This window comes from Pygocentrus nattereri, chromosome 4 (genome assembly GCF_015220715.1).
Source record: "Pygocentrus nattereri isolate fPygNat1 chromosome 4, fPygNat1.pri, whole genome shotgun sequence".
NCBI classification, from domain to species: domain Eukaryota; kingdom Metazoa; phylum Chordata; class Actinopteri; order Characiformes; family Serrasalmidae; genus Pygocentrus; species Pygocentrus nattereri.
The window spans coordinates 5,579,300-5,605,051 of NC_051214.1; the positions used below are offsets into that span (position 1 = coordinate 5,579,300).

General features: G+C 41.2%; 4 protein-coding genes across 4 annotated transcripts in view; all 4 read left to right on the plus strand.

Annotated features, from left to right (window-relative positions):
- The first annotated feature begins 211 nt into the window (after positions 1 to 211).
- LOC108444156 (tripartite motif-containing protein 16-like) lies at positions 212 to 6,973 on the plus strand. The gene is made up of 5 exons (XM_037538234.1): positions 212 to 241; positions 484 to 579; positions 1,805 to 2,038; positions 2,446 to 2,686; positions 6,450 to 6,973. The coding sequence occupies exons 2-5, from the start codon at positions 499 to 501 to the stop codon at positions 6,971 to 6,973; spliced, it is 1,080 nt and encodes a 359-aa protein (XP_037394131.1). The 5' UTR covers positions 212 to 241; positions 484 to 498.
- A 4,078-nt stretch (positions 6,974 to 11,051) lies between these two features.
- Positions 11,052 to 16,476, plus strand: LOC108444158 (tripartite motif-containing protein 16-like protein). Its single transcript, XM_037538233.1, has 6 exons — positions 11,052 to 12,593; positions 12,896 to 12,991; positions 13,199 to 13,432; positions 14,428 to 14,587; positions 15,047 to 15,106; positions 15,324 to 16,476. Exons 1-6 carry the CDS (start codon positions 12,009 to 12,011, stop codon positions 15,863 to 15,865), a joined length of 1,677 nt encoding a protein of 558 aa, XP_037394130.1. The 5' UTR covers positions 11,052 to 12,008; the 3' UTR covers positions 15,866 to 16,476.
- A 1,466-nt stretch (positions 16,477 to 17,942) lies between these two features.
- LOC119263305 (E3 ubiquitin/ISG15 ligase TRIM25-like) lies at positions 17,943 to 21,544 on the plus strand. Its single transcript, XM_037538235.1, has one exon. It carries the CDS (start codon positions 18,518 to 18,520, stop codon positions 19,088 to 19,090), a length of 573 nt encoding a protein of 190 aa, XP_037394132.1. The 5' UTR covers positions 17,943 to 18,517; the 3' UTR covers positions 19,091 to 21,544.
- Positions 21,545 to 23,433: 1,889 nt separating this feature from the next.
- Positions 23,434 to 25,752, plus strand: part of LOC108416205 (tripartite motif-containing protein 16-like protein) — a 5,097-nt gene continuing 2,778 nt past the window's right edge. Inside the window, exons 1-3 of the mRNA XM_037538232.1 lie at positions 23,434 to 24,347; positions 24,654 to 24,749; positions 24,959 to 25,192. Of these exons, the coding sequence (XP_037394129.1) occupies positions 23,757 to 24,347; positions 24,654 to 24,749; positions 24,959 to 25,192 (921 nt within the window). The 5' untranslated portion in view covers positions 23,434 to 23,756. The remainder of the gene's footprint in view (positions 24,348 to 24,653; positions 24,750 to 24,958; positions 25,193 to 25,752) is intronic.

Sequence of the window (25,752 nt, forward strand, 5' to 3'; positions counted from 1 at the left end):
GTGCACGAAAATGGCAGAAGCAGGTATTTTGGTAGATGAGGACCAGTTCAGCTGTCCAGTCTGTCTGGATCTGCTGAAGGATCCAGTAACAATCTCCTGTGGACACACGTTCTGTCAAAGGTGTATTAATGCGTATTGGATTTTATATGATAAGAGAGGGGACCAAAGCTACTCACAGTGCAGAAAGACTTTGACTCTAAGGCCTGTTCTTCACAGTTCAAGCGTCAAGGATGCTGAAGAGGTACTGAAATGAATTGATTACTATTCATTGATATTTGATCAGTTGCATTTAATCTGTTATAGGACTAAAACTGCAATGCAGATTGTGGAATGAGTTTGAGGTGACAAGCGAAGTGACTAAGGAAATAACTTATCACATTGTTGGTATTAAATAAGTCAAACTAGTCGAACTACCACTATTATAAAGTATATAGTTGTAGGTGATAATTGACCAGTAGCTGAATAAAATGTATTTCTTCTCAGGCACAGCTTAAGGAAATGAAGTGGGAATTCTGGCAAATAATCTATAAGAAAGAGAAGAAGCTGAAGGAGGTAAAAAAGGCTGTGAAAACTCTGAAGGTAAGAAGCGAATACATTTTTATTTAAATGATGTATTTAATTATTCATGATTACTACTCAACAACTGTTTTTCTTAAAGAATTACTTTAAAGAAGTAGGGAATTAAGTAGCTGCACTTTATTGGCCATATCTTATCATGTCATGTTAATCGATGCATAAAGTTAAACCAGTAACTAAACAGCCACATTATAATAATATAAATATATAGGATTATTAGTGGAAATTAAGTACAACATAAAATACACTGATACACTTCACCAATACTAAGGGAAAAAATTGATGCAACTATGGCATCACGTTTTTAACTTAAGTATTGTGTATTATGGTCTCAACTAGTGGTTTAGTACCTTGTCATTTTCATTTCTATTTAGGGTTTATGTTTGCATATAGGGTTTGAGATTATTGTAACATGTAATATAAATGCTGGGCCTATTTGTAGCAGATGCAGGGGAAAAAGTGTATTACCATATTGAACCAGTTGAGTGCGTCAGTTTTTGTCTACCTTTTTGCCAAGTTCATACTACAGAATTTTAACCTTGATTTTAAGAGTACCATAAGAAAGAGTAAGAGTACCATAGAAACCACCTACCAACTTGGATAACAAAGCAACCAGGAGCAACACCTATAGCAACCACTCAAAACACCCTAGCAGCCCTCTAGATCTCAGGACAGATACCATAACAACCATAAATTAACATCCTAGCAACCACTGGGAATACCACTACAAGCAAATAGTAACAACCTAGAAACGACCTTGAATACCATAGCAACCACCAAACAACTGCCAAACAATACCTTACCAAACCAGTTGGAATACCATATCAACTGCACTACAGCATCTGAAATACTGAAATAAACGTCAACTACTAAGCAACACCCTAGAAACATATTCTTTTTATATATATATATATATGTGTATTAGTTCTTTGGAGGTTTTTTGGTTTTGTTTTTCTTTTCCAGCCCTTGTCACTCTTGGAAATGTACTAAAAGGGTAGGCCAGCCTCTGGGGCAAAACACTAAAGCAAAGCTGAGAAAGTAAAATATTGAGGAGACGGTTCCCTTTAACTCTATCTTAGCTCAGGCTTTCCTGCAGTCAGCTAATGACGAGTCCAGTGTTTGGACACTTTGATGCAATGTGGACAGTGAGTCATGTAGAGTCCCAGTGAGAGAGTGAATGATAGCTGGTGTGTAAATGGAGCTCCATCTTGTGTGTGTGTTGTAACAGAGCTCTGCACAGGCAGCAGTGGAGGACAGTGAGAGGATCTTTACTGAGCTGATCCGCTCCATTGAGAAAAAGCGCTCTGAGGTAACAGAGCTGATCAGAGCTCAGGAGGAGGCTGAACTGAGTGGAGCTGAAGAACTCCTGGAGCAACTGGAGCAGGAGATTGCTGATCTAAAGAGGAGAGACACTGAGCTGGAGCAGCTTTCACACACAGAGGATCATGTCCAGTTCCTCCAGGTAACCATTGCTTTGTGATCTGCTGAAGGACTGTTCCTCCTCTTGTTATTTTTAAAATATCTCCTGTCATTAAAGATTAGCCATTTATATCTGTGAATTATATATAATTTTTAAATAAATTGAAGAATTTAGAATAAGAAAATTGATCATCAGAACTGTAGAACAGCAATGCAAGCAGGTCTATCACAGCAGTGTTAGTATTTTAAATATATGGTTAAAAAGAATGCTTATGAAGAAGTCAGTGAAAGTCAGTCTTTGAAAGGAGAATTGCAGAGTTTCAAGAAATCTAATAGTTTTTTTCCCAATCCTTTTAAAAATCTTTAACCACAAAACATAACGAAAGAAGATGGCAGTCTCTTGAAAGTATTACAATCCAACATCTTACTGCATTGTGTTTCTCTCTGTAGAGCTTCCAGTCTCTCTGTGTCTCTTCTGGATCTGAGGACTCACCCAGCCTCACTGTCCATCAACATCTCTCATTTGATGGAGTGAGGAAATCTCTTTCTGATTTGAAAGAGAGACTAGAGGAATTCTGCAAGCAGGAATTCAGGAAAATCTCTCTGTACAGTGAAAGGAGCTCTGCTGATGAAGACCATGAGGATGAATTTTTACCTGCCCAGAGTGTTTACAGGTGCAAAAAGAGAATAGGTGGGTCGTAAGTTTTTGTTTCTATGTTAGTTTGTTTTGGTTTTTTTGTGCTGTGCAGAACGAATAACACTTTTTTTTGGCTAGTAATTGGATAAAATGTCTCAGCAAGATTAAAAATGTTTATACAAGTAACCGAGGCATCTCTGCTACAAAATGAAAATGTACACTTTGTACTCCACCTTCTCTGAACATTTCACCTGAACGTGATGAGAGTGCAAATGTTACAACTTACCAGCTACAAGCTGATGCAAAAACAATACATTTATACAATTGTGCATACAATTACATGAAGTTCATCAAAACAAATACAAGACTGTTTCCCGAAATATCTTGTGGGATGTCCTCCCTGTGCCTGGTCTACTACTGTGGGCCATTCAGTCTCTGTACTCCCGGAGTGAGAGTTGTGTACATATACTCGGTATTAAGTCAAGCTCGTTCAGTGTTAGCGGTTATACATTGTCTCACTGACAACCACAAAGAGTAACAAATAATGTTGTATTTTTATGTATATGACATCTGCAGCACACTTTTCATGAATCTGTGAATGTCAGTACAACTGTTTTGAATTTATTTGAGGGGATATGTGCTATCCTTATTTTTTTATCAGGAATGGGAGTATGAACTATTGCCTTTGAGTTCAGCCATTCAAACTCACTGAGGTCTTGGCAGCTCATGTCATGGATTTCCACGAAAAACTTCCAATCTAAACTGTTTTCAAAATTTACTGCGGTAAATCATTTTGTAATTATAAATATTGATTTATTTTTCTCCATTTCAGCTTTAATATCACCTCATAAATACTGCAAATTGAATACATTTTAATATCTAACTAGCTGACATGTTTACTGGGTATAAAAACAAAACCAATAATAACATTTCAGTTTGTCAATTCATTTAATGTTAAGTTGACACAAACTACTTTTCATGTCCCACATGAAATCTGTCATCTATGAAACTGAATGTCTGTCAGTCAGTTATTCATTTATTCATCACCGTTAAACGCTTAATCCAGATAGGGTCACGGTGGCAGTTGGGGGAGCAGAGAATACCAAACGTCTCCTGCAACTTCCTTCAGCTAATTCTGGGAAACCCCCGAAGCACCCAAAGGCAACTTGGAGATATAATCCCTCTTAGTCTTAGAATGACCCCAGGGTCTCGTCCCAGTAGGTCATGCCGGGTAAACCCCCACCAGGAGGCGTCCAGGGGCATCCTGATCAGATGCCCAAACCACCTCAACTGACTCCTCTCATTGTGGAGGAGAAGCAGCTCTTCTCCAAGCTCCTCCCAGATAATGAAGCTCTTCATCCAATAGAGTGTAGTCCACCACCCTGCGAAGAAAACGAATTTCTGTCGCTTGTATTCACAGTCTCATTCTTTCGGTCATTACCCACAGCTTGTGACCACAAGTGAATGTCAGGATGTAGACCGACCAGTAAACAGAAAGCTTTGCCTTATGGCTCAGCTCCCTCATCACCACTACAGTCTGGTACAGTGACCGCATTATTGCTGTCCCAGCCTGCAGCCAAATTCATGATCCATCTTCCCATCACTCATGAACAAGACCATGAGATACTTAAACTCCTTCATCCTACGGCAGGTCCTTTCCCCTTACCTGGAGTGGGCATGCCTTTTCTGGGCTAGGACCATGGATTCAGATTTGGGGGTGCTGATTCGCATACCAACCATTTCACACTCAGTTGCAAACCGCTCCAGTGAGCGCTAGAGGCATCCATGAAATCCAGCCAAAAGGACATCATCTGCACATAGCAAAAATGCCACCCTCCAGCCTCCACACGTAATGTCTTGACAACCTGTCCATGAATATCATGATCAGAAGTGGAGATAAGGCACAGCCTTGGCAGAGTCCAACGCCTAACACTGAACAAGTTTGACTTAATACAGAGAATATATACACAACTCTCACTCTGGGAGTACAGAGATTGAATGGCCCACAGAAGTAGACCTGGCACCTAGAGGACCTCCCACAAGATATTTCGGGGAACACAGCCGTAAGCCTTCTACAGGTCCACAAAACACATGTAGACTGGTTTGGCAAACTCCCATGCCCCCTCAACAGTCTGTGAGAGGGTGAAAAGCTGGTCCACTGTTCCACAGCCAGGATGGAATCCGTATTGTTCCTCTTCAATCTGAGGTTTGACTATCAGTCAGAGGTTCCTTTCCAGCACCTTGGCATAAACTTTCCCAGAGAGGCTGAGCAGTGTGATACCCCGGTAGTTGGAACACAACGGTCCCCTTTCTTAAAATAGGGACCACCGCCCCCATCTGCCAGTCCAAGGGTACTGTTCCCAAGGTCCATGGAATATTGCAAATAACCCACACCCGGTGCCTTGCCAATGAGGAGTTTGCCAACTATCTCGGTGACCTCCACCAGGGAAGTGGAGCCTGACACGCCAGAAACCTATGGCCCTGACTCCCATGAGGGAGGCATGTCCCTCAGATTAAGGAGTTCCTAAGGAGTTACCAGTTTTGCATGGGGATGTAATGCTAATAAAGCTAGAACTGCCCTTTTCTTCAGCCTGAAGGAAGCCTGCTCAATATTGTCCAAGGTTTGACAACCAGCTTGGGCAATGGTTTGTCCATTGGTGAGGATTGAATACCCTTTCAAGATTGAATACCCTCTCGGCCTTTAACCAGGTGTTCTCTGACTGACTGATGGACCTCCTTTATCTTCTGCTGTAGGTCCACCACGTAATCTGGCGAAGGCTTTCCGGTAGTTGATCAGCCAGGGGCTAGCCACAAAGGAGGTCAAGGGAGCTCTCAGGTCCTGCCCCATCATGAACGTGGTGGAGGTGCATTCAATGGAATCTTGCCTAGTTCTGTGGCAGGCATAGAGCAACATGGGGAGGTGCTCATCTCAGTCACATTGTTGCTGGTCCAACAGCCAGACCAACTGTATTACGGGCAAAGAGATAAACCGTTCTACTAGTGCAGCCAAAGCCACCACAGAGCTTCTGGACCAGCCATGCCGTAAAGGATGTCTTTGGGAATTCAGTCCATGAGGTTCCAGACTGGGTGCAAAGGGTTGTTCCAAAGGGCTCTTTTAGCTATGCAGACATCACACTTCTTACAGAATCATTGTACATTGGCCTGACTCACCAGGCGTCTGGCTGTTAGCATCCTCCACCTCTTTATAATGCCGAAATGGTGTGTGATGTAGCATGTAAACACAAGTCGACACGCTACATGCCAGAGAGAAAAAAAAATTGTTGAATGGCCTAATGGACTCTTTAATAGAATAAGGCTATGTAGGCCTGCTGTTATTAGGTGCATCGTCCCTTCCCCAGGCTGGTGTAGAAAGAGAATTTTTTAGCAACGCGACTTTATATTTATATTATATAAAGAATTTATATGTGAAATATTTTTCCCAAAGCACATAACAAATACTATCCGACCTTTTAGTCTCTTTTCCCACAGAGCTACCAGCTGAAATGGCTTTATACTCAAAGCTAAAGAAGCAGAGCAGAGATTTTCTGCAGTGTATGTGAAAACGCACACAACACACAAAAACATATACACTTAAGTTAAATACGTTCCGTGAATAAAACACAGAAAATGTCGGTGAAAAAAAGCTTTGCATGTACTTGATTTAAATCTACAGATTACACATTTATAGATGCTCATTTTTCTTACTTTTGAGTGGTGCTTAGTTGATGTACTTTATTCTTTTGGATCATATTTACACATTTGAATTAAGTTATTTCAGCATTTTATTCGGTGTTAATCATTTTCTTTTCTATGTTAGATTTCTGTCGTCTGACTCTGGATCCCAACACAATAAATCAGTACCTCAGTCTGGCTGAGAAGAACAGAGTGGTGATGCACAGTGGGAGATTCCAGCATTACTCTGACCATCCAGAGAGATTTGACTACTGGTATCAGGTGTTGAGTAAGGAGAGTGTGAGTGGACGCTGTTACTGGGAGGTTGAGTGGAGCAGTGAAGGATGGCTGTACATCTCAGTCTCATATAAAGGGGTCAGCAGGAAAGGACAGAGTAATGAAAGCTGGTTTGGACACAACGGTCAGTCCTGGAGTTTGCAGTGTTCTCCCTCTCTCTCTTTCTATCACAACAACATTCAGACTGAGATCTCAGCCTCATCCTCCTCCAGAATAGGAGTGTATGTGGATCACAGTGCAGGAACTCTGTCCTTCTACAGCGTCTCTGACACAATGACCCTCCTACACACAGTCCACACCACATTCACTCAGCCGCTCTATGCTGGATTCTGGGTGTGTCCTGGAACTGTGAGGTTGTGTGATCCACAATGATGTGTATGTTGTACATTGAAGTTACTTTACCTTTAACTAATACATACGGAAGTCCAGTTACAACAAATATCACAGTTCCAGATAAACAAACTGACTTAAATGACAACGGTTTTCTTTGACTGCTTAAACATTAATGATCAGTCCAGGCAGCTAATAAATAAATAAGTAAATAAAGACCCATTAAATATATTATGATAAATTCTTTTGATAAACTAATGAGCATTTTTAAAACCATTATAGTCACATTTTTAAATACTTGTCCACAAAAAGAAAACTTTCTTTTTATAAAATGCAGTTTATTAAAATAAAACCAGATTAAAATAAAAAAACATATCCTTAATAGGTGTTTCACCCTTGTGTTCCTTGGAGTGGAGCTGGACTATGATGGACATTTCAGGTTGAAATTTGCATTTATGCAGATGAAAATGGGGAGAAAGATGCATAGTTTTTCACTGTTTACATGTATTTAAACACACTGTTTCATAGTCAACTTTGGTTTAATAAGCATTGTTGTTTCTCCATGACCCTGAGGAAGAGGCGACTTAGAAGGTGTGTGTGTGTGTGGTTGTTTCTCTACTCAAACATATAAATATGATTTATAAAAAGTGCTTAAAGAGCCTTTCTCTTCTCGCTGAGTTAGATCTCAAAGTTTGGAAAAAAGCTACTGTAGTGGAGAAATGCAGTTAGGGTTTGGAGGTGGGCTGGTCTACTTCATATGTACATACAATGAAAACACATGAAATAATGTTATAGTGTTTTAGTAGTGATCAACTTCATTCCATAAAGATGCTATTTCCTGAAATTAAGCTGTTTTTGAATAGAATTTGCTTAAATTGGTTTCACATGCTTCGATGAAGAATTGACAACACTTTATAATAACAGACCCTAATGAACAGCAAATTAAACTTTAACAGTTTGTGATTGTAATGAAAGTTATGTTTGTATTGATAATTGGTACTGTTTGAATTACTTAGAGTTTACTTTGTGAAATAATTTACTGTTACCGGCCAGTTCAATTGCTTGTTAACACAAATAGCTAAGCAGCCAATCACACAGCTGCAACTCAATGCATTTAGGCATGTAGAGGTGGTCAAGACAACTTGCTGAAGTGCAGACCGAGCATCAGAACGGGGAAGAAAGGGGATTTAAGTGACTTTGAACGTGGCGTGGTTGTTGGTGCCAGACGGGCTGGTCTGAGTATTTCAGAAACTGCTGATCTACTGGGATTTTTATGCACAACCATCTCTAGGGTTTACAGAGAACGGTCCGAAAAAGAGGAAATATCCAGTGAGCAGTCAGTTGTGTGGACGAAAATGCCTTGTTGATGTGAGACGTCAGAGGAGAATGGGCAGACTGGTTCCAGATGATAGAAAGGCGAAAGTAACTCAAATAAATAAAATCTATGAGGAACGTTTCCAACACCTTGTTGAAAGTCTGCCACGAAGAATTAAAGCAGTTTTGAAGGCAAAAGGGGGTCCAACCTTTTACTAGCAAGGTGTACCTAATAAAGTGGTCAGTGAGTGTAGTATCATAATAATTATTCTGAATGGTAGAAACTCAGTCACTTTGTTTGTAAATAATTAGTGATTTGATGTTCAAGAACCACAGATTGAAATATTAAGCATTTTCTTCATTTTAATTTATTTGGAGACTATAAAAAAATGAATTAAGTTATTTTCAGTTTTCAACGCATTTAATTAGAAAGCTGTAGAAGAGGCCTGAATATACAGCATTAAATGTCTTTAGAATTAGAATCAGAAGTAAAACTGGCCCACCTAAACACTTCTGTCCACTAACAGCCTCTTTCTTTTCTTCTACCTTCATTATTGTAAACACGTCTGATTCTTCGTTCCTTTGGTTCTTGTTGTGTTATTGTGTTGCTACACGGTGTCGACCAGAGGAGGATGGTTTCTTGGTTTCCCTCAAGGTTTCTTCCTCTTGCTCTTAGGGAGGTCACTGTCGCCATGGTGACGCTCTTCCGGGACTTGGGCCCACGTTTTCTGTACAGCTGCTTTGTGACAGCACTTGTTGTGAGAAACACTATATGAATAAATATTGAAGTGAATTGAAGTTTTTGCCTTCAAAAAAGAAAATCAATGAGTTGAGCTTTTTGTTTCCTCTGGAAAACACAGTTTATTGGTGTCTTTTCCCACAATAAAAGTGTTCGACTCAAAATGAAATTCAATTTTGGGAGAAGAAGCAGTTACACTCTATAAACTCTCATAGCTGCATCTCTAGACATTGATCTTTTAGCTCTAAAGTATAGAGTTCTGCCCAATCAAATCCTACCACACATAGCCCCCCCCACTATCTCTCAGTCTATGAGTGCAGGAAAATGGCCGAGGCCAGTATTTCAGTAGATCAGGACCAGTTTTCAGTGTGAAGAAGACCAAATTCATGGTGGTTTCTAGAATTTCTAACTTTGATTTTAACTTACTATCCTGAAAGAACGCAGAACTGAAAGGGTCGCTGAATAGTACCTATAAGTAAGCTAGTTAGCAAATTAAGACAGAAGCTTGCTTTACTGTATCAGACCACACGTTTCCCAATGTACACTAGAAACGGACTGCTGAGACTATCCTGATTGTTGATTTGAGGTAATATACAAGCATGCACCTGACAACAGCCTCAAGGCCTGAGACTCAATCTTTCACTGGGCTTTGAGATTTATCACCCCTACAATACTCATCACTGCACACTGTATCAAAAAGTGGGCTAGTCCTCTGTGGCAGTATGACAGAAACACACTGGCTTCTGTCTATCCATAGAATGTTCACTGACCACACACCGTATTATATCAAATCAGTGATTTCAGTAAATATCAGAAATGATCAAACTCATGCAAGTGGTTTGATCACATTTCAGGTGCTGAGACCTTTTGCTGAACTGGGAAGATGCAGTGAGCCAGTGAGCAGGAATTCATCACAGGAACTCCACTCCCTGCCGTCACTCGACCACTTTAAACCTTTAATCTGTAAAGACCACCACTCAGCCTCCTACTGTTTTAGCTGATTTACTTTTTATTATTATTATTATTATTTTCTTTGCTTTTAAGTTGCTTAATTTTATTGTTGCTCATATTTTTTATGGGTGTGATTTATTGATATTAGTTATAATTTTTCTACGTAGTGTATATTAGTACTGTCTTAGATATTTTTAATCAAACTTGGTTGTTTTTAAATGTTATTTTTTAATACTAGTGTGCCTAATATTTGTATTTGATCATTTTGACTTTTTAACCTTATTTGTCTTGTATTTTCCTACATTCTAAATGAGGGCCGTCCTCAACATACTCTAAGTTTCAATAAAGGTTGATTGACTGATTAATTGATTGATTACATAATACTGCATTGCTTTTATAATGGGGACTTTTTGTTATAACATGGATTCAATGCCAAATCAGTGCAGCAGTACAGATCATTTTACCCTCTGAGCCAAAAACCAGAGAACACACACACACACACACACCCAGATACACAATATAAATGTTATATTTTTGATTGATGATTAAGAATTTTCTAAAATAACAGAAATGTGAATGAAATGAAAGTTATTACTCTGTAATTCTGTCAATAAAACTTCAAAATGTTGATGTTTCTTTTCCTCTTCGTTATATTTCTGTCAGCTGACTCTGGATCCCAACACAGTAAACAAATACCTACACAGTCCACACCTCGTTCACTGAGCCTCTCTGTGCTGGATTCAGGGTTGATTGTCCTATTGGGGTTCATGGGAGAACTGTGAGGCTGTGTAATCCATAATGATGCACATACTGTGTATTGTGAGGAAATTTCAAGAAATCATTTGTAAATTTTCAACCAAGGGGGTTCCTCAAGGTTCAATTATAGGACCAGTATTGTTTAATTTGGCAAAGTACATTTATAGTCACCAACACCATTCTGTACTGCTCAGCTCACTGTATTGGTGTTGCAGTGGAAAAACTGGAGTATTCTTTTAATGCCGTACAATTAGCATTTATGTATTTGACTATTGTGTTTATTATTTTTTTCCTATTTGATTTGCCATTGATTTTTTTTTCTTTCCCCAGGTTATTCTGATGTTTACACAAACTGGAATCCAGAGACAGACTTTGAAACAGCGCTGTGCTGCCCCTCTGTGGTGATGTAGAGGACTGCATTATCACTCTGCTATAAACCATGAACACTCATCTCACCATATCTGGAACTCTTTATGCATAAAAATATGATTTACAGGATTTTTCACTCCACAGCTCTCCTTCCACTGAAGCGCCAAACTTTATTCACCAGATATTTTCTCAATCATAGAAACACTTCCTGTTTATAAATCTTTGTCTTTTAAGGATCCAAACCTCATAAACCAAACTGACTAAATTAAATCTGTAGAAACATCTCAGATGCAGTTTTCTGTACTTTTATAATCCAGATATATTTTTCCCTGCATGGATTGTGTCTCTGATAAAGTATGGAGACTGAAAAATAACCAAACCTCGTCCTCTTAGTAGCTGGACCCTCCTTAGACCAGTTTACATTGTTATGACCCCAATAAAGTCATTATCAGTTCAAACAACAGTTAAAGGAACAGATTCAAATTCATGTTAAATGTGTGAAGAGAAGAAGTTCAGTACTAGAAAACAGCACAAAAGGTCCAAACACACTGGATTCAATTCATTTAGACCCACAAACATTCAGAACTCCTTCAGTAATTTGTCAGTGTATAAAATGTGCCAGTTTAGCTTTTTCCCTCTCTACACATTTAAACTGGAGCAACACCGACTTTAATTCTAATAGAATCAACATGAAACTTCATGCGTGAACTTTCTGCTCTGCTGTATCGACTATTTTTGTAGAAGAAACACTAATAATCATTTCACTAATAAGTTCTGAGTTAGAATATCTGTAAACACTGAGATTTTAATAAAAAATAATCATTCAGATTATTCTGACCAATCAAATCCTTCCACATGTAGCCCCTCCCACTCTGCTGCTCCCTCATTTCAGAGGATGCGAAACTGATCTCAGAGAGCTGCTCTCTCTCAGACTGTGAGGGCAGGAAAATGGCCAGTATTTCAGTAGATCAGGACCAGTTCAGCTGTCCAGTCTGTCTGGATCTGCTGAAGGACCCAGTGGCTGTTCCCTGTGGACACAGTTTCTGTATGGTGTGTATTAATGGCTGCTGGGATCAGGAGGATCAGAGGGGGCTCTACAGCTGCCCCCAGTGCAGAGAGACCTTCACTCCAAGGCCTGTTCTACGCAGAAACAACATGCTGGCTGAAGTGGTGGAGAAACTGAAGAAGACAGAACTCCAAGCTGCTTCTCCTGCTCTCTGTTATGCTGGACCTGGAGATGTGGAGTGTGATTCCTGCACTGGGAGAAAACACGAAGCCATCAAGTCCTGTTTGGTGTGTCTGGCTTCTTACTGTGAAGCTCATCTTAAACCTCACTATCAGTCTCCTGCCTTTAAGAAGCACAAGCTGGTCAAAGCCTCCAAACAGCTACAAGAGAAGATCTGCCCTCAACATGATAAACTGATTGAGATCTACTGTCGTACTGACCAAAAGATGGTCTGTTATTTGTGTACGATGGATGAACACATGGGACACAGTACAGTAGCAGCTTCAGCAGAAAGAAAAGAAAAACAGGTGAGAAGTTTGAATTTCTGATCTAGAATCTGATTCTTTACTGAATCACCCACTTTATACAGACGGTCAGTTTATGGGACAGTGATACTGAAAATGTGTGTGATTTTGGTAGGAAAGTGTTAAATAAACCTGCCGTTACTGTTAGTGACAAACCAGTCAAACAGGTCAGCAAACCTCTGACCAGCCAACGCCCGTCTTCCAGCATATTTACAGCATTATTGAGCTCACATGTAGAACTAGAGTGAACTTTAACTCTTCAGCTGCTGTTCATATGAACCAGAATACAAATTATTTCTCCTCAGAATGAGCTGAAGGAGATGCAGAGGAGATCTCAGCAGAGACTCCAGGAGAAAGAGAAGAAGCTGCAGGAGGTGAAACAGGCTGTGAAGACTCTTAAGGTGAGTAGTGAGCAGAGATCTGCTGGAGCAGCTGATTCACAGCTCAGTCAGACTCTCCTCCAGTCAGACAGTGAGGAGTCCAGTGTTGGACACTTAGAGATCCTACACAGCCACAATGTGGACAGTGAGTCGTCTAGAGTCCCAGTGAGAGAGTGAATGATAGCTGGTGTGTAAATGGAGCTCCATCTTGTGTGTGTGTTGTAACAGAGCTCTGCACAGGCAGCAGTGGAGGACAGTGAGAGGATCTTTACTGAGCTGATCCGCTCCATTGAGAAAAAGCGCTCTGAGGTAACAGAGCTGATCAGAGCTCAGGAGGAGGCTGAACTGAGTGGAGCTGAAGAACTCCTGGAGCAACTGGAGCAGGAGATTGCTGATCTAAAGAGGAGAGAGACTGAGCTGGAGCAGCTTTCACACACAGAGGATCACATCCAGTTCCTCCAGGTAAACATCACTGTCTGATCTACAGAAGGACCTGAGAAAAGATGTGTGGTCTTTAGTTTCATAGCCTCTCCAGTGACCAGACTAGACACTGTAAAAACACACAGGTGCTGTAGATCTTTAATTTGGGGGGAGGAGATTCTAAATGCACTGCAGCCACAGAAAGAAGATGTGAAAATGAAAGTAAATGGTGTCATAAATCTCTATTGACCCTGGTGCTGAATATCTGGCAACCCAAAGACTCACAGTGACGCACAGTAAGAGATCATGAGTAGCGAGTTTATAAGTTTTGTTATGTGTAGATTATTTTATTACATGTTGTGTTTTGGACGTTTATGCCTGGAGATATTTTGGGTCAGTTTGAGACTCTGCTGGGTTTTAAATAAACTTTCAGCTGTCCATTCAGCTGCACTCTGAGACGTGGACACTGGACTGCTACAGATCAGTCACCCTGCTCAGTGAAAATGACTTCTTTAAAGATTACGGCACATTTTGTTGCTCTCCTGCATTCAGACTGTGGTTGAGTTTTCCTTTCAGCTGAGAAATCTGTGTCAGTAGAAGTAGAACTAGAATTTCATAAACATAAATGAAATAATTTCCATTTTTATAACTTTAATTTGATTCATTTGATTTGACTCTGACTTCAATGTCCTCCCCAAAATGAAAGTATTTCATCAGATTAGATTTTAATTCTTTATTTTGTTTGTTCTTTTGTTTTTTTGCCCCCCAATGTTAAACCCAAGTTGGTGCTCATGGGTGGGAGTCTGGCAAAGTCTAGCAGATCCAACCTAATTCTGATTGGAGGGAAAAAAACTTGTAATCTTCTTCCAACACAGTCCATCTGAACTTAAATGGAACAGAAGAAGCACAAAATGATAAGAATTGATGTTTATTTGTGAATCAGTTCATGCAGGACCTGATTTACAGCAACACATATGAGGAAAAAGCTGACAGACTTTCCTCTTGTACATTGTTCTCCATTGTGTTTCTCCCTGTAGAGCTTCCAGTCTCTCTGTGTCTCTTCTGGATCTGAGGGCTCCTCCAGCATCTCTGTCCATCAACATCTCTCATTTGATGGAGTGAGGAAATCTCTCTCTGATCTGAAGGAGAGACTAGAGGAATTCTGCAAGCAGGAATTCAGGAAAATCTCTCCCCATGGTAAGAGGAGCTTCCAGCTGTGAAACAGTGATGAACATCTTTACTGTTCAGAGTAAAAATCAGACACAAGATTAAAATAAAAAAGGCCTTTGATGTTAAATGAAGTCATATTTTCACTTGATGGCCGACATCAGGCAGCCTAAATATATTCACTGTATTTCATGAAGTCCTGTTCATAGTTTGATGGACGAATTTAAACAGTTTATTTTGAAACAGAAACAAATTAAGAAAGAATATTTAAATAAAGCATTTATATATTCATATATTTATTTATTTATATTTACATACATTACATACAATAGAGAGAGAGAAAAACAGAGAGAGGAGAGAGAGACAAAGAGAGAGAGAGAGAGAGAGAGAGAGAGAGAGAGAGAGAGAGAGAGAGACTGAGTTTATTCTGGTAAAATGAAAAACGAGTAACAGACACATTTCAGCACTTTTCATTTTCTGTCTCCACAGTTTCAGCAGTTCAGATGATTTCACCCTCAGAGCCACAAACCAGAGAAGATTTTCTACAGTGTATGTACACAACACACACACACACACACAATACACACACACAATACACACACACACAATACACACACACACACACACACAATACACACACACACAGTAATATGAATGTTATACTTTTGATCAATGATGAATTTCCTAAAATAATAGAAATATGAACTGAATGAAACATTGTTATCCTCTCATTCTGAAATGTTTATATTTCTTTCCTCTTTGTTAGATTTCCGTCGTCTGACTCTGGATCCCAACACAGCACATCAGTACCTCAGACTGTCTGAGAAGAACAGAGTGGTGACGTTCTCGGGAGCCCTTCGTTACTCTCATCATCCAGAGAGATTTGAGTACTGGTATCAGGTGTTGAGTAAGGAGAGTGTGAGTGGACGCTGTTACTGGGAGGTTGAGTGGAGCAGTGCTGGATATGATCTGTACATCTCAGTCTCATATAAAGGGGTCAGCAGGAAAGGACAGAGTTATGAGAGCAAGTTTGGACACAACAGTCAGTCCTGGAGTCTGCAGTGTCCTCCCCCTCTCTCTTTCTATCACAACAACATTCAGACTGAGATCTCAGCCTCATCCTCCTTCAGAATAGGCGTGTATGTGGATCACAGTGCAGGAACTCTGTCCTTCTACAGCATCTCTGACACAATGACCCTCCTACACACAGTCCACACCACATTCACTCAGCCGCTCTATGCTGGATTCTATGTTAATGGTTGGTTTGGGTTTAGGGGTGGAACTGTGAGGTTGTGTGATCCAAAATGATGTGTATGTTGTAAATCTCGGTTCCCTTGTTGCACGATTCAATATGTCATGCTGTGAAAATGTTCAGACCCCATTCCCTCAGCTTCCTGGGTGGGTGTGGTTGTGTCAGCTGTTTGAGTCTTAAAGAAACTAAGATAATGAGTCTAAAGTCTTTTCAGTAACAGAGCTGAATGAAAATGTCTGTGTGCAGTGATAAACTGTGCTTTGGAGAAAAGTAGAAGAATCCTGTGTTCTAATCCCACTGAGCTACAAACTCTTACAGCCTTATAGTAGCTAGATTTCCACTGATTTAATGTACATCTGGCACCAATACAGTTCAAGAAATCATTAAAAACAGTTTTGGTACCATTATTTTATAGAAATGCTTTACATAAAGAAAAACTAATGAAATATATTTTGTTTTATTGAAAATAAAAAGTTTTGCTTTCCATGAAAAACATCAGTATTAGTGTATTAGTTTATTATTAGTGTATTCAATAAATACATGCAGGTATTTTTCTGTATAAGGTCAAAAAACATTGACCACTTATGTGAAGGACTTCATTAATTGGTCTCATTATAAAACATTAAAACATACACTGGGGTCCTAAAGTGGGGTCCACAAGTCAAAATGCCATTTTGCTTTTCTTGCTTATTTAGTACAAAGTTTTTCATCACAAATTAGATCATCAGCCCAACAGCTTGAGTGAAAAGTAGAATTACATCAGAATTTCTTCATATTTGGTACAGCATCTTCCTGTTTTGAGTTAATGACACTTGAGCTGCCATGGACTCCAAAAGTTCATGCCAAAGTGTTTGATGAGTAGATCAGATCCTCCTGAGAGTTGTCTGAACATGAGTTTCAGTGGAAGAGAAAAGAGCAAAGCAACATCGAGGCCTCCTCTGATCCAGAGATTTACTGTGAGATGCACATGAAGATCCTACATCAGGACAATCATGAAGAAAATGCAGAGTTTACTGAATTCCTTTAAAAAATAAAAGACTCTTCATCCTCCTACATTTTAGACTCCAGAGACTAGAGCAGTGCTGTGCTGCCCCTCAGTGGTGATGTAGAGGACTGCATTATCACTCTGCTATAAAACATGAACACTCATCTCACCATATCTGGAACTCACCATATCTGGAACTTCCACATGTAGACCCTCCCACTCTTCTGCTCCCTCATTTCAGAGGAAGCGAAACTGATCTCAGAGAGCTGCTCTCTCTCAGACTGTGAGGGCAGGAAAATGGCCAGTATATCAGTAGATCATGACCAGGTGCTTTCACTTACGGTACTGTAATTTCGCTCTTAAACCTTGTGAGCTGTTCCTGTTTGTTGTTCAGTCGTCTGGTGGACCCACCGCATTTTTGTTTATTAAATCAATACATCCATAACCATTTATATAAATATATGAGATGTTTGAAATTTCATAAGTGTCCAGCATAGCTTTCTCCTTTAGCAGCTGTAGCCAGTCAGCAGCCTGTCCATGTTCTCACGCACACACCCTCACTCACACACACTCACTGGCTACTTTATAACGTACCTGTTCAGTTGCTTGTTAACACAAATAGGTAATCAGCCAATCACACGGCCACAACTCACTGCATTTAGGCGTGTAGAGGTGGTCAAGACAACTTGCTGAAGTGCAGACCGAGCATCAGAACGGGGAAGAAAGGGGATTTAAGGGACTTTGAACGTGGCGTGGTTGTTGGTGCCAGACGGGCTGGTCTGAGTATTTCAGAAACTGCTGATCTACTGGGATTTTCACGCACAACCATCTCTAGGGTTTACAGAGAACGGTCCGAAAAAGAGGACATATCCAGTGAGCGGTCAGTTGTGTGGACGAAAATGCCTTGTTGGTGTGAGAGGTCAGAGGAGAATGGGCAGACTGGTTCCAGATGATAGAAAGGCAACAGGAACTCAAATAACCAACCAAAATCTCTGAGGAACGTTTCCAACACCTTGTTGAAAGTGTGCCATGAAGAATTAAGGCAGTTCTGAAGCAAAAGGGGGTCCAGCCTTTTACTAGCAAAGTGTACCTAATAAAGTGGCCAGTAAGTGTTCACTCACAGCAGGCCATGTAGAAGGAGAACAGAATGAAGGACACAGCACCTCCACAATTTTACCCCCTGCGGGTTCAGCCCAACACCACATGTGTAATATAAATGTGTCGAGTGAAGGCACAGAAAACTGGTTCTTTCATATGTTCTTCACCCTCAATGGAATCTGAGGTTGAAATAATGATAAATTGCTTCATTTATTCCTACAGACCAGAACACTAAGGCTTAATATTATTGGTATATAATTAATTATATATTTTACTACATCTTTCAATGCTAAAGGTTTCCAAAATGATGAATTTTAAGATGTATTTGGAACTATTGAATTTGGCTTTGGTTACAGGAGCTCACAGTGCACAGTGACTGCAAATGTTCCACCTCACCTGGTCCACTTTGTTCTGATAGAAATCACTCGGTTCACCACTAACTGAAATGAGTTCTGAGTGAGATTGTCTGTATATATTGAGGGGGTTTAACTCAAATGTACTTCTTGAGGGATCTGCCCAATCAAAATCTTCCACAGGTAACCTCTCCTATTTTGCACCTAATTTCATTCCATGCAAATGAAAGTGATCTCAGAGAGCAGCTCTCTCGGTCTGTGAGTGCAGGAAAATGGCAGAGGCCAGTATTTCAGTAGATCAGGACCAGTTCAGCTGTCCAGTCTGTCTGGATCTGCTGAAGGACCCAGTGACGACTCCCTGTGGACACAGTTTCTGTATGGTGTGTATTAATGGCTGCTGGGATCAGGAGGATCAGAGGGGGGTCTACAGCTGCCCCCAGTGCAGAGAGACCTTCACTCCAAGGCCTGTTCTACTCAGAAACAACATGCTGGCTGAAGTGTTGGAGAAACTGAAGAAGACAGAACTCCAAGCTGGTTCTCCTGCTCTCTGTTACGCTGGACCTGGAGATGTGGAGTGTGATTCCTGCACTGGGAGAAAATGCAAAGCCATCAAGTCGTGTTTGGTGTGTCTGGCTTCTTACTGTGAAGCTCATCTTAAACCTCACTATCAGTCTCCTGCCTTTAAGAAGCACAAGCTGGTCGAAGCCTCCAAACAGCTACAAGAGAAGATCTGCTCTAAGCATGATGAAGTGATGAAGATCTACTGTCGTACTGACCACAGCTGCATCTGCTATTTGTGTAAGAAGTATGAACCCAAAGGTCATGATACATGTAGCCCCTGGTAAATCGGTGGCTAACTTTTTATTTCATTTCATAAAGTGACCTTGTTTTAAAATGTTTAAAATGATTTAAAAACTGTGTAAAAATGTTAAAATGCCATGTCTGATACTCAGGAGTTAAGTGATCTCATTGCTGTAAAAAGTTGTTAATCTCTGGTTTATCACTTCCTCGCTGCTGATTGGCGCTCTGGCTGCGCGGGGGGCGGGAGGAGAGGAGGTGCTTGGGGGTGTAAAGAGAGGAAGGAGGAGAGGAGAGAACGCGGCAGATCCAGGTAGAAAAAGTGACGTAAAACACGTTATATTGACGTTTCTCATCAAGTCCAGAGCCAGGTTGTCAATCAGAGAAGCCCCACAGTGGACTGTCCTGACTGAGTGTGGAAACGAGGGAAACTCTCCCTCATAAAGTGAAGCTCTGCCTGGAGTTGCCGCTGCCGTAAGCACTGAGCTCTGCTGGCATCTGCCCAGCCGGCTGGCATACAGCTCCCTGCCAGCTGAAGTCCGCCCTCTCTGTGAGCTTGTCGGTGAGACTTGGGGACCACCAGCTGCTGGTGAATCTTCTACACCACCTCGGGAAAACCAGATAGCGGTCTGAGCTGCCGCGAGGCTCAGGCTTCCTCTGGCCACGCTGGATGTCCCTCTCAGAGGCCAGGTAGCAGCTCTCCACTCCATCCCCCCATCCTAGACCCTGAGTGAGTCAAGGCAAGTTAAGTGCTTCTTTCTGCCATTTAGTTCGAGGCCCCCACGTGCACAATCAGCGTTCAGGCCTGCCAAGAGAGACACACCCAGAGAGAAAAAAGGGGAACCCCGTATTTTTATTTCCTTTTATTTCAATATTTCTGACCAGGTCAGTTTGAGTTTACTGATGCAGTTTGAGTGTAAGCGTGCCCGTATTACTGCTGTGTATTAATAGGGTATTGCTATACATTTCTGGGAAAACCATAGAAAACTAAATTGTGTATTTTATTTATTTATTTTTTACTCTTTAGTTATGTGACCAAAACAGACAACAGATTTGAGTGACCGAATTGAGTGATCTCTGGTTTTTTTCTAAGCTGGTTTTAATAAATACCCCAGCCCAAGATGCAGCAATTCCCGGTGTTTAATTGTATTAATCATAAGAAGCTGGGATTTTGTTTGTTGTGTGTTATAATAGTCACATGTCTAGAGTGTTACTCTTAAGTACACCGGTCATAATTGGTACGCTAGATTATAACTGAGGTGAAATATTATTCAGAAGGGTTCCTTTACTAGCCTAGACTTAAGGGGACGCTACATACAGTTGCAGCTGCAGCAGAACGATCTGAGAAACAGGTGAGAACAATAACATTTATTGAATGACTTTATGTTTCATCAGTTTTAAAGTTTAAGATTATGTAGGTATGGAATTGAAACAGTAACTGTATATTGTAGGTGAGTGAAATGACTTGTGGGTGAGGGAGTGGTAGCCCAAAGAACTTCTCTGTCACACTGTTAATACTAAAGGAGTCAAACCAGTCAATCTACATTTCATCAGCCAGCTCTTTTCTCCCAGCACCCATTTCAAGTGAAACCTCAGCTGCTTGTGGACATTTCCCCACAGTTAACTCTTCCTTGGCACAGATTCACTCATCACAACAGTGCATGGAATGCCAGGAACAAAGTTCTGATAACTTCAGCATCACATTACATCATGTAATTCATTTAAACAGCAACCAAATCCAATGTTGGCGAGCTGGAGTCCAAATAACCTACTAAATAAAGTTCCTTTATCATTAAAACATGAATGTATGCCAGGATCTGTCAAACTCTAAATCCAGTTGTAACTCCCCAGTTAATCCCAATTAAATAAATGGATTGTATGGACATCAAAACTTCTCCTGAAGATCTACCCTCCTGAAATGTAGAGTGAGTTTGACTTTCTGGTCTGACTGAAGCTTAAACAGACTAAGATAAAGAGTTTTTCAGTAACAGAGTGAACAGTAACTGATGACACTTTGAAGAAAAATGCTGCGCTGAAATCAAACACGGCTACAAACGCTCCCAGATTGGAACAGCGCACTAATAAAGGCACGTGATGAGCTTATTTCAAAAACTGGTGTTCTTCTCTCCAGGTTCTGCTCCAGAACATTTAAAGAACCTTACCTACCACGACAGAGAGTTGGCAGAAGTCTCAGATATGGCTGATTTATATTTTGGCGTCAGTGACTGAGAGCTAACGTAGTGATGTTCAAAAGTTTTGGATCCTCTGGTCAACTGATATGTTCTGTTGATTGTCTAAGTAAAAATGAGTTCACACATCGTCTACAAGTCAAGTCAAAGTTTATTTGTTACAAAGAAGCTTCACAGAAAAATCTGGGTCCGAGCTCCCATGAGCATCGCCAATGACAACAGTGGCAAGGAAAACTCCCTGAAAGCGGCAGGAAGAAACCTGGAAAGGAACCAAGACTCAGAAGGGGAACCTGTCCTCCTGTGGTCGACACTGGAGAGCAAACAGGATTAGAATAAAATATTAGATACAAAACGGGAAAACAGGTGGAGCAATGGTTCATTAGATAGCTGGAGTTTATGCAGCAGCAGCAGGAGGGTCAGTTCATGAGGATGAGGTGCAGATCAGCCAACAGAGATGGAGCTCTGGTGACTCTGGCAGCTCTGGTGGCTCACATGTCACTCAGACGTCAATCAGGGGCTCAAATTAAGGGAGGGAGAGAGACAGAGAGAGAAATAGATTAACAGGACAGGTCAGTTTATGGACACATATTAGTGATTTAATAGGGCAGTAACTGATATTACCAAATGCTTGTGCACACAGCTAAGCTTTGAGTCTAGTTTTAAATGCAGAAAGTTTGTCTGAGTCCTGAACAGAGGTCGGGAGATGATTCCACAATTTTGGGGCTACGTAGGAAAATGCTTGACCACTTGCTGTGGTTTTTCAACTTCTAGGAAATCTGTGCACTTCAGCACATTCTAATGCACAATTTTAGCCTGTCTTTAAGCCCAATTTGGTCAAAGCTGACAGGATTTTCATAATCGGGATGAACTTCAGATTCACTGGCTGTGCTTTCCGTGCAGTGTGAGTGAAACGCTGCCCGATTAACTGCCCAGACGAGCTCCGTATATGACGACTTTTCTCCACTTGACTGAGTTGAATTGCGAGGTTTCGATAAATATGGTGATTGTTTTGTCTCTGTTGACCGCCTGGCCTTCAGCTTCAGTGGACAGTATTGCACAATGGCTGAACCTCAAACAGCTTCTACCCCAAAATAGTGTACTGTTTATCCAGTATGGAGCTGTGCACACATGGCTGAATCTCAGAAGGCCGTTTATTAGACATGTGATGGACTTTATGGGAGCCGTCTGAGATTCAGCCAGAGTTTTGATCAGGTCATCAGAGGCTCAGCATGTTGTTGTGGATGAATCGGCTGTATTGTAGACTGACCCGTCTGCAGGGGCTGCGTTTCCCGTGCAGCGTGAGCACCCATGTTGCGTCTTGTCAGTCGGGCTGAGTTTTCGTACAGTGTGAGTTTATAAATCTCAGGCTTTGGCCGCACATGAGGGGACTTCTATCATCGTACGGCGCATGTCTGCCTTAAAAGACTGTAAAGTCCAAGAGGTGGTGAAGAAGAGGTGTTGGGTGCATTCCCTCATTTTGGATAGGGCGATCATTTCCCTGGAAGAAATATTAATATTAATGCTGAAGTGGGCTAACAGGGGTCTGCTCTGTCACACAAGACTAAAATGATCTAGTACAAGCTTCATATGGTGACAGATGTCTTTTTTGTATCTGGAGAGGTTGGAGAGGTTGTGGACACTTGGAGATGCCTGAATAAGGCAGTTTCACATGCTTTGATGAGGAACTGATGAGTATAGTAATAACTGATTAGTTATTTGAAATTTACTTGAAATATTAAGCTTTTGCTAAATTTTTATTTACATGGAGACTAAAAATAACAAATTATCAAGTTATTTTCAGTTTATGACACATTTAATTAGAAAGCTGTAGAAGAGGCCTGAACATACAGCATTAAATGTCTTTAGAACTAGAATCAGAAGTAAAACGGGCCCATCTAAACACTTCTGTCCACTAACAGCCTCTTTCTTTTCTTCTACCTTCATTATTGTAAACACGTCTGATTCTTCCTTCCTTTCATTCTTGTTGTGTTATTGTGTTGCTACACGGTGTCGACCAGAGGAGGATGGTTTCTTGGTTTCCCTCAAGGTTTCTTCTTCTTGCTCTTAGGGAGGTTTTCTTCACTGTCGCCATGGTGACGCTCCTTTGGAACTTGGACCCAGATTTACTGTAAAGCTGTAAAAACATTACATAGATCAATATGAATGGAAGTTTCTGCCTTTATAAAAACAATAACAGTTGAGCATTTTGTTGTTATCTGTAACACATTTTCTCTGGAAAACACAGTTTAACGCTGTTCTTTACCAGAATAAAAGTGTTCAACTCAAAGTAAAGTTTATTTTTGGGAGAAGAAGCTTTTATGTTCTGTTCACTAATAACTGCACTGAGCTCTGTGTTGGAGTATCTTTAGACATTGATCTTTAGCTCTAAAGTACACCTTTAGAGTTCTGCCCAATCAAATCCTTCCTCATGTAGCCCCTCCCACTCTGCTGCTCCCTCATTTCAGAGAAAACGAAACTGATCTCAGAGAGCTGCTCTGCCTCAGACTGTGAGAGGAGGAGGAAGATGGCCGAGGCCAGTATTTCAGTAGTTCAGGACCAGTTCAGCTGTCCAGTCTGTCTGGATCTGCTGAAGGATCCAGTGACGACTCCCTGTGGACACAGTTACTGTATGGTGTGTATTAATGGCTGCTGGGATCAGGAGGATCAGAGGGGGGTCTACAGCTGCCCCCAGTGCAGAGAGACCTTCACTCCAAGGCCTGTTCTACGCAGAAACAACATGCTGGCTGAAGTGGTGGAGAAACTGAAGAAGACAGAACTCCAAGCTGGTTCTCCTGCTCTCTGTTATGCTGGACCTGGAGATGTGGAGTGTGATTCCTGCACTGGGAGAAAACACAAAGCCATCAAGTCGTGTTTGGTGTGTCTGGCTTCTTACTGTGAAGCTCATCTTAAACCTCACTATCAGTCTCCTGCCTTTAAGAAGCACAAGCTGGTCGAAGCCTCCAAACAGCTACAAGAGAAGATCTGCCTTCAACATGATAAACTGATTGAGATCTACTGTCGTACTGACCAACAGATGGTCTGTTATTTGTGTACGATGGATGAACACAAAGGCCATGATACAGTAGCAGCTTCAGCAGAAAGAAAAGAGAAACAGGTGAGAAGTTTGAATTTCTGATCTAGAATCTGATTCTTTACTGAATCACACACTTTATACAGACGGTCAGTTTATGGGACAGTGATACTGAAAATGTGTGTGATTTTGGTAGGAAAGTGTTAAATAAACCTGCCGTTACTTACTGTTAGTGACAAACCAGTCAAACAGGTCAGCAAACCTCTGACCAGCCAACGCCCGTCTTCCAGCATATTTACAGCTTTATTGAGCTCACATGTAGAACTAGAGTGAACTTTAACTCTTCAGCTGCTGTTCATATGAACCACAATACACATTCTTTCTCCTCAGAATGAGCTGAAGGAGGAGCAGAGGAAATCCAAGCAGAGACTCCAGGAGAAAGAGAAGAAGCTGCAGGAGGTGAAACAGGCTGTGGTCACTCTTAAGGTGAGTAGTGAGCAGAGATCTGCTGGAGCAGCTGATTCACAGCTCAGTCAGACTCTCCTCCAGTCAGACAGTGAGGAGTCCAGTGTTGGACACTTAGAGATCCTACACAGCCACAATGTGGACAGTGAGTCGTCTAGAGTCCCAGTGAGAGAGTGAATGATAGCTGGTGTGTAAATGGAGCTCCATCTTGTGTGTGTGTGTTGTAACAGAGCTCTGCACAGGCAGCAGTGGAGGACAGTGAGAGGATCTTTACTGAGCTGATCCGCTCCATTGAGAAAAAGCGCTCTGAGGTAACAGAGCTGATCAGAGCTCAGGAGGAGGCTCAACTGAGTGGAGCTGAAGAACTCCTGGAGCAACTGGAGCAGGAGATTGCTGATCTAAAGAGGAGAGACACTGAGCTGGAGCACCTTTCACACACAGAGGATCACATCCAGTTCCTCCAGGTAAACATCACTGTCTGATCTACAGAAGGATCTGAGAAAAGATGTGTGGTCTTCAGTTTCATAGCCTCTCCAGTGACCAGACTAGACACTGTAAAAACACACAGGTGCTGTAGATCTTTAATTTGGGGGGAGGAGATTCTAAATGCACTGCAGCCACAGAAAGAAGATGTGAAAATGAAAGTAAATGGTGTCATAAATCTGTATTGACCCTGGTGCTGAATAGCTGGCAACCCAAAGACTCACAGTGACGCACAGTAAGAGATCATGAGTAGCGAGTTTATAAGTTTTGTTATGTGTAGATTATTTTATTACATGTTGTGTTTTGGACGTTTATGCCTGGAGATATTTTGGGTCAGTTTGAGACTCTGCTGGGTTTTAAATAAACTTTCAGCTGTCCATTCAGCTGCACTCTGAGACGTGGACACTGGACTGCTACAGATCAGTCACCCTGCTCAGTGAAAATGACTTCTTTAAAGATTACGGCACATTTTGTTGCTCTCCTGCATTCAGACTGTGGTTGAGTTTTCCTTTCAGCTGAGAAATCTGTGTCAGTAGAAGTA

Bases quoted from the DNA above. Each gene is read 5' to 3' on its own strand.
- LOC108444158 (XM_037538233.1), top strand. From the start codon at position 12,009: ATGGCCAGTATTTCAGTAGATCAGGACCAGTTCAGCTGTCCAGTCTGT. The intron at 12,992-13,198 runs GTGAGTAGTGAG...GTGTTGTAACAG, and splicing joins AGGCTGTGAAGACTCTTAAG to AGCTCTGCACAGGCAGCAGT. The intron at 14,588-15,046 runs GTAAGAGGAGCT...CTGTCTCCACAG, and splicing joins CAGGAAAATCTCTCCCCATG to TTTCAGCAGTTCAGATGATT.
- LOC119263305 (XM_037538235.1), top strand. From the start codon at position 18,518: ATGGCAGAGGCCAGTATTTCAGTAGATCAGGACCAGTTCAGCTGTCCA.
- LOC108444156 (XM_037538234.1), top strand. From the start codon at position 499: ATGAAGTGGGAATTCTGGCAAATAATCTATAAGAAAGAGAAGAAGCTG. The intron at 580-1,804 runs GTAAGAAGCGAA...GTGTTGTAACAG, and splicing joins AGGCTGTGAAAACTCTGAAG to AGCTCTGCACAGGCAGCAGT. The intron at 2,039-2,445 runs GTAACCATTGCT...TTCTCTCTGTAG, and splicing joins ATCATGTCCAGTTCCTCCAG to AGCTTCCAGTCTCTCTGTGT.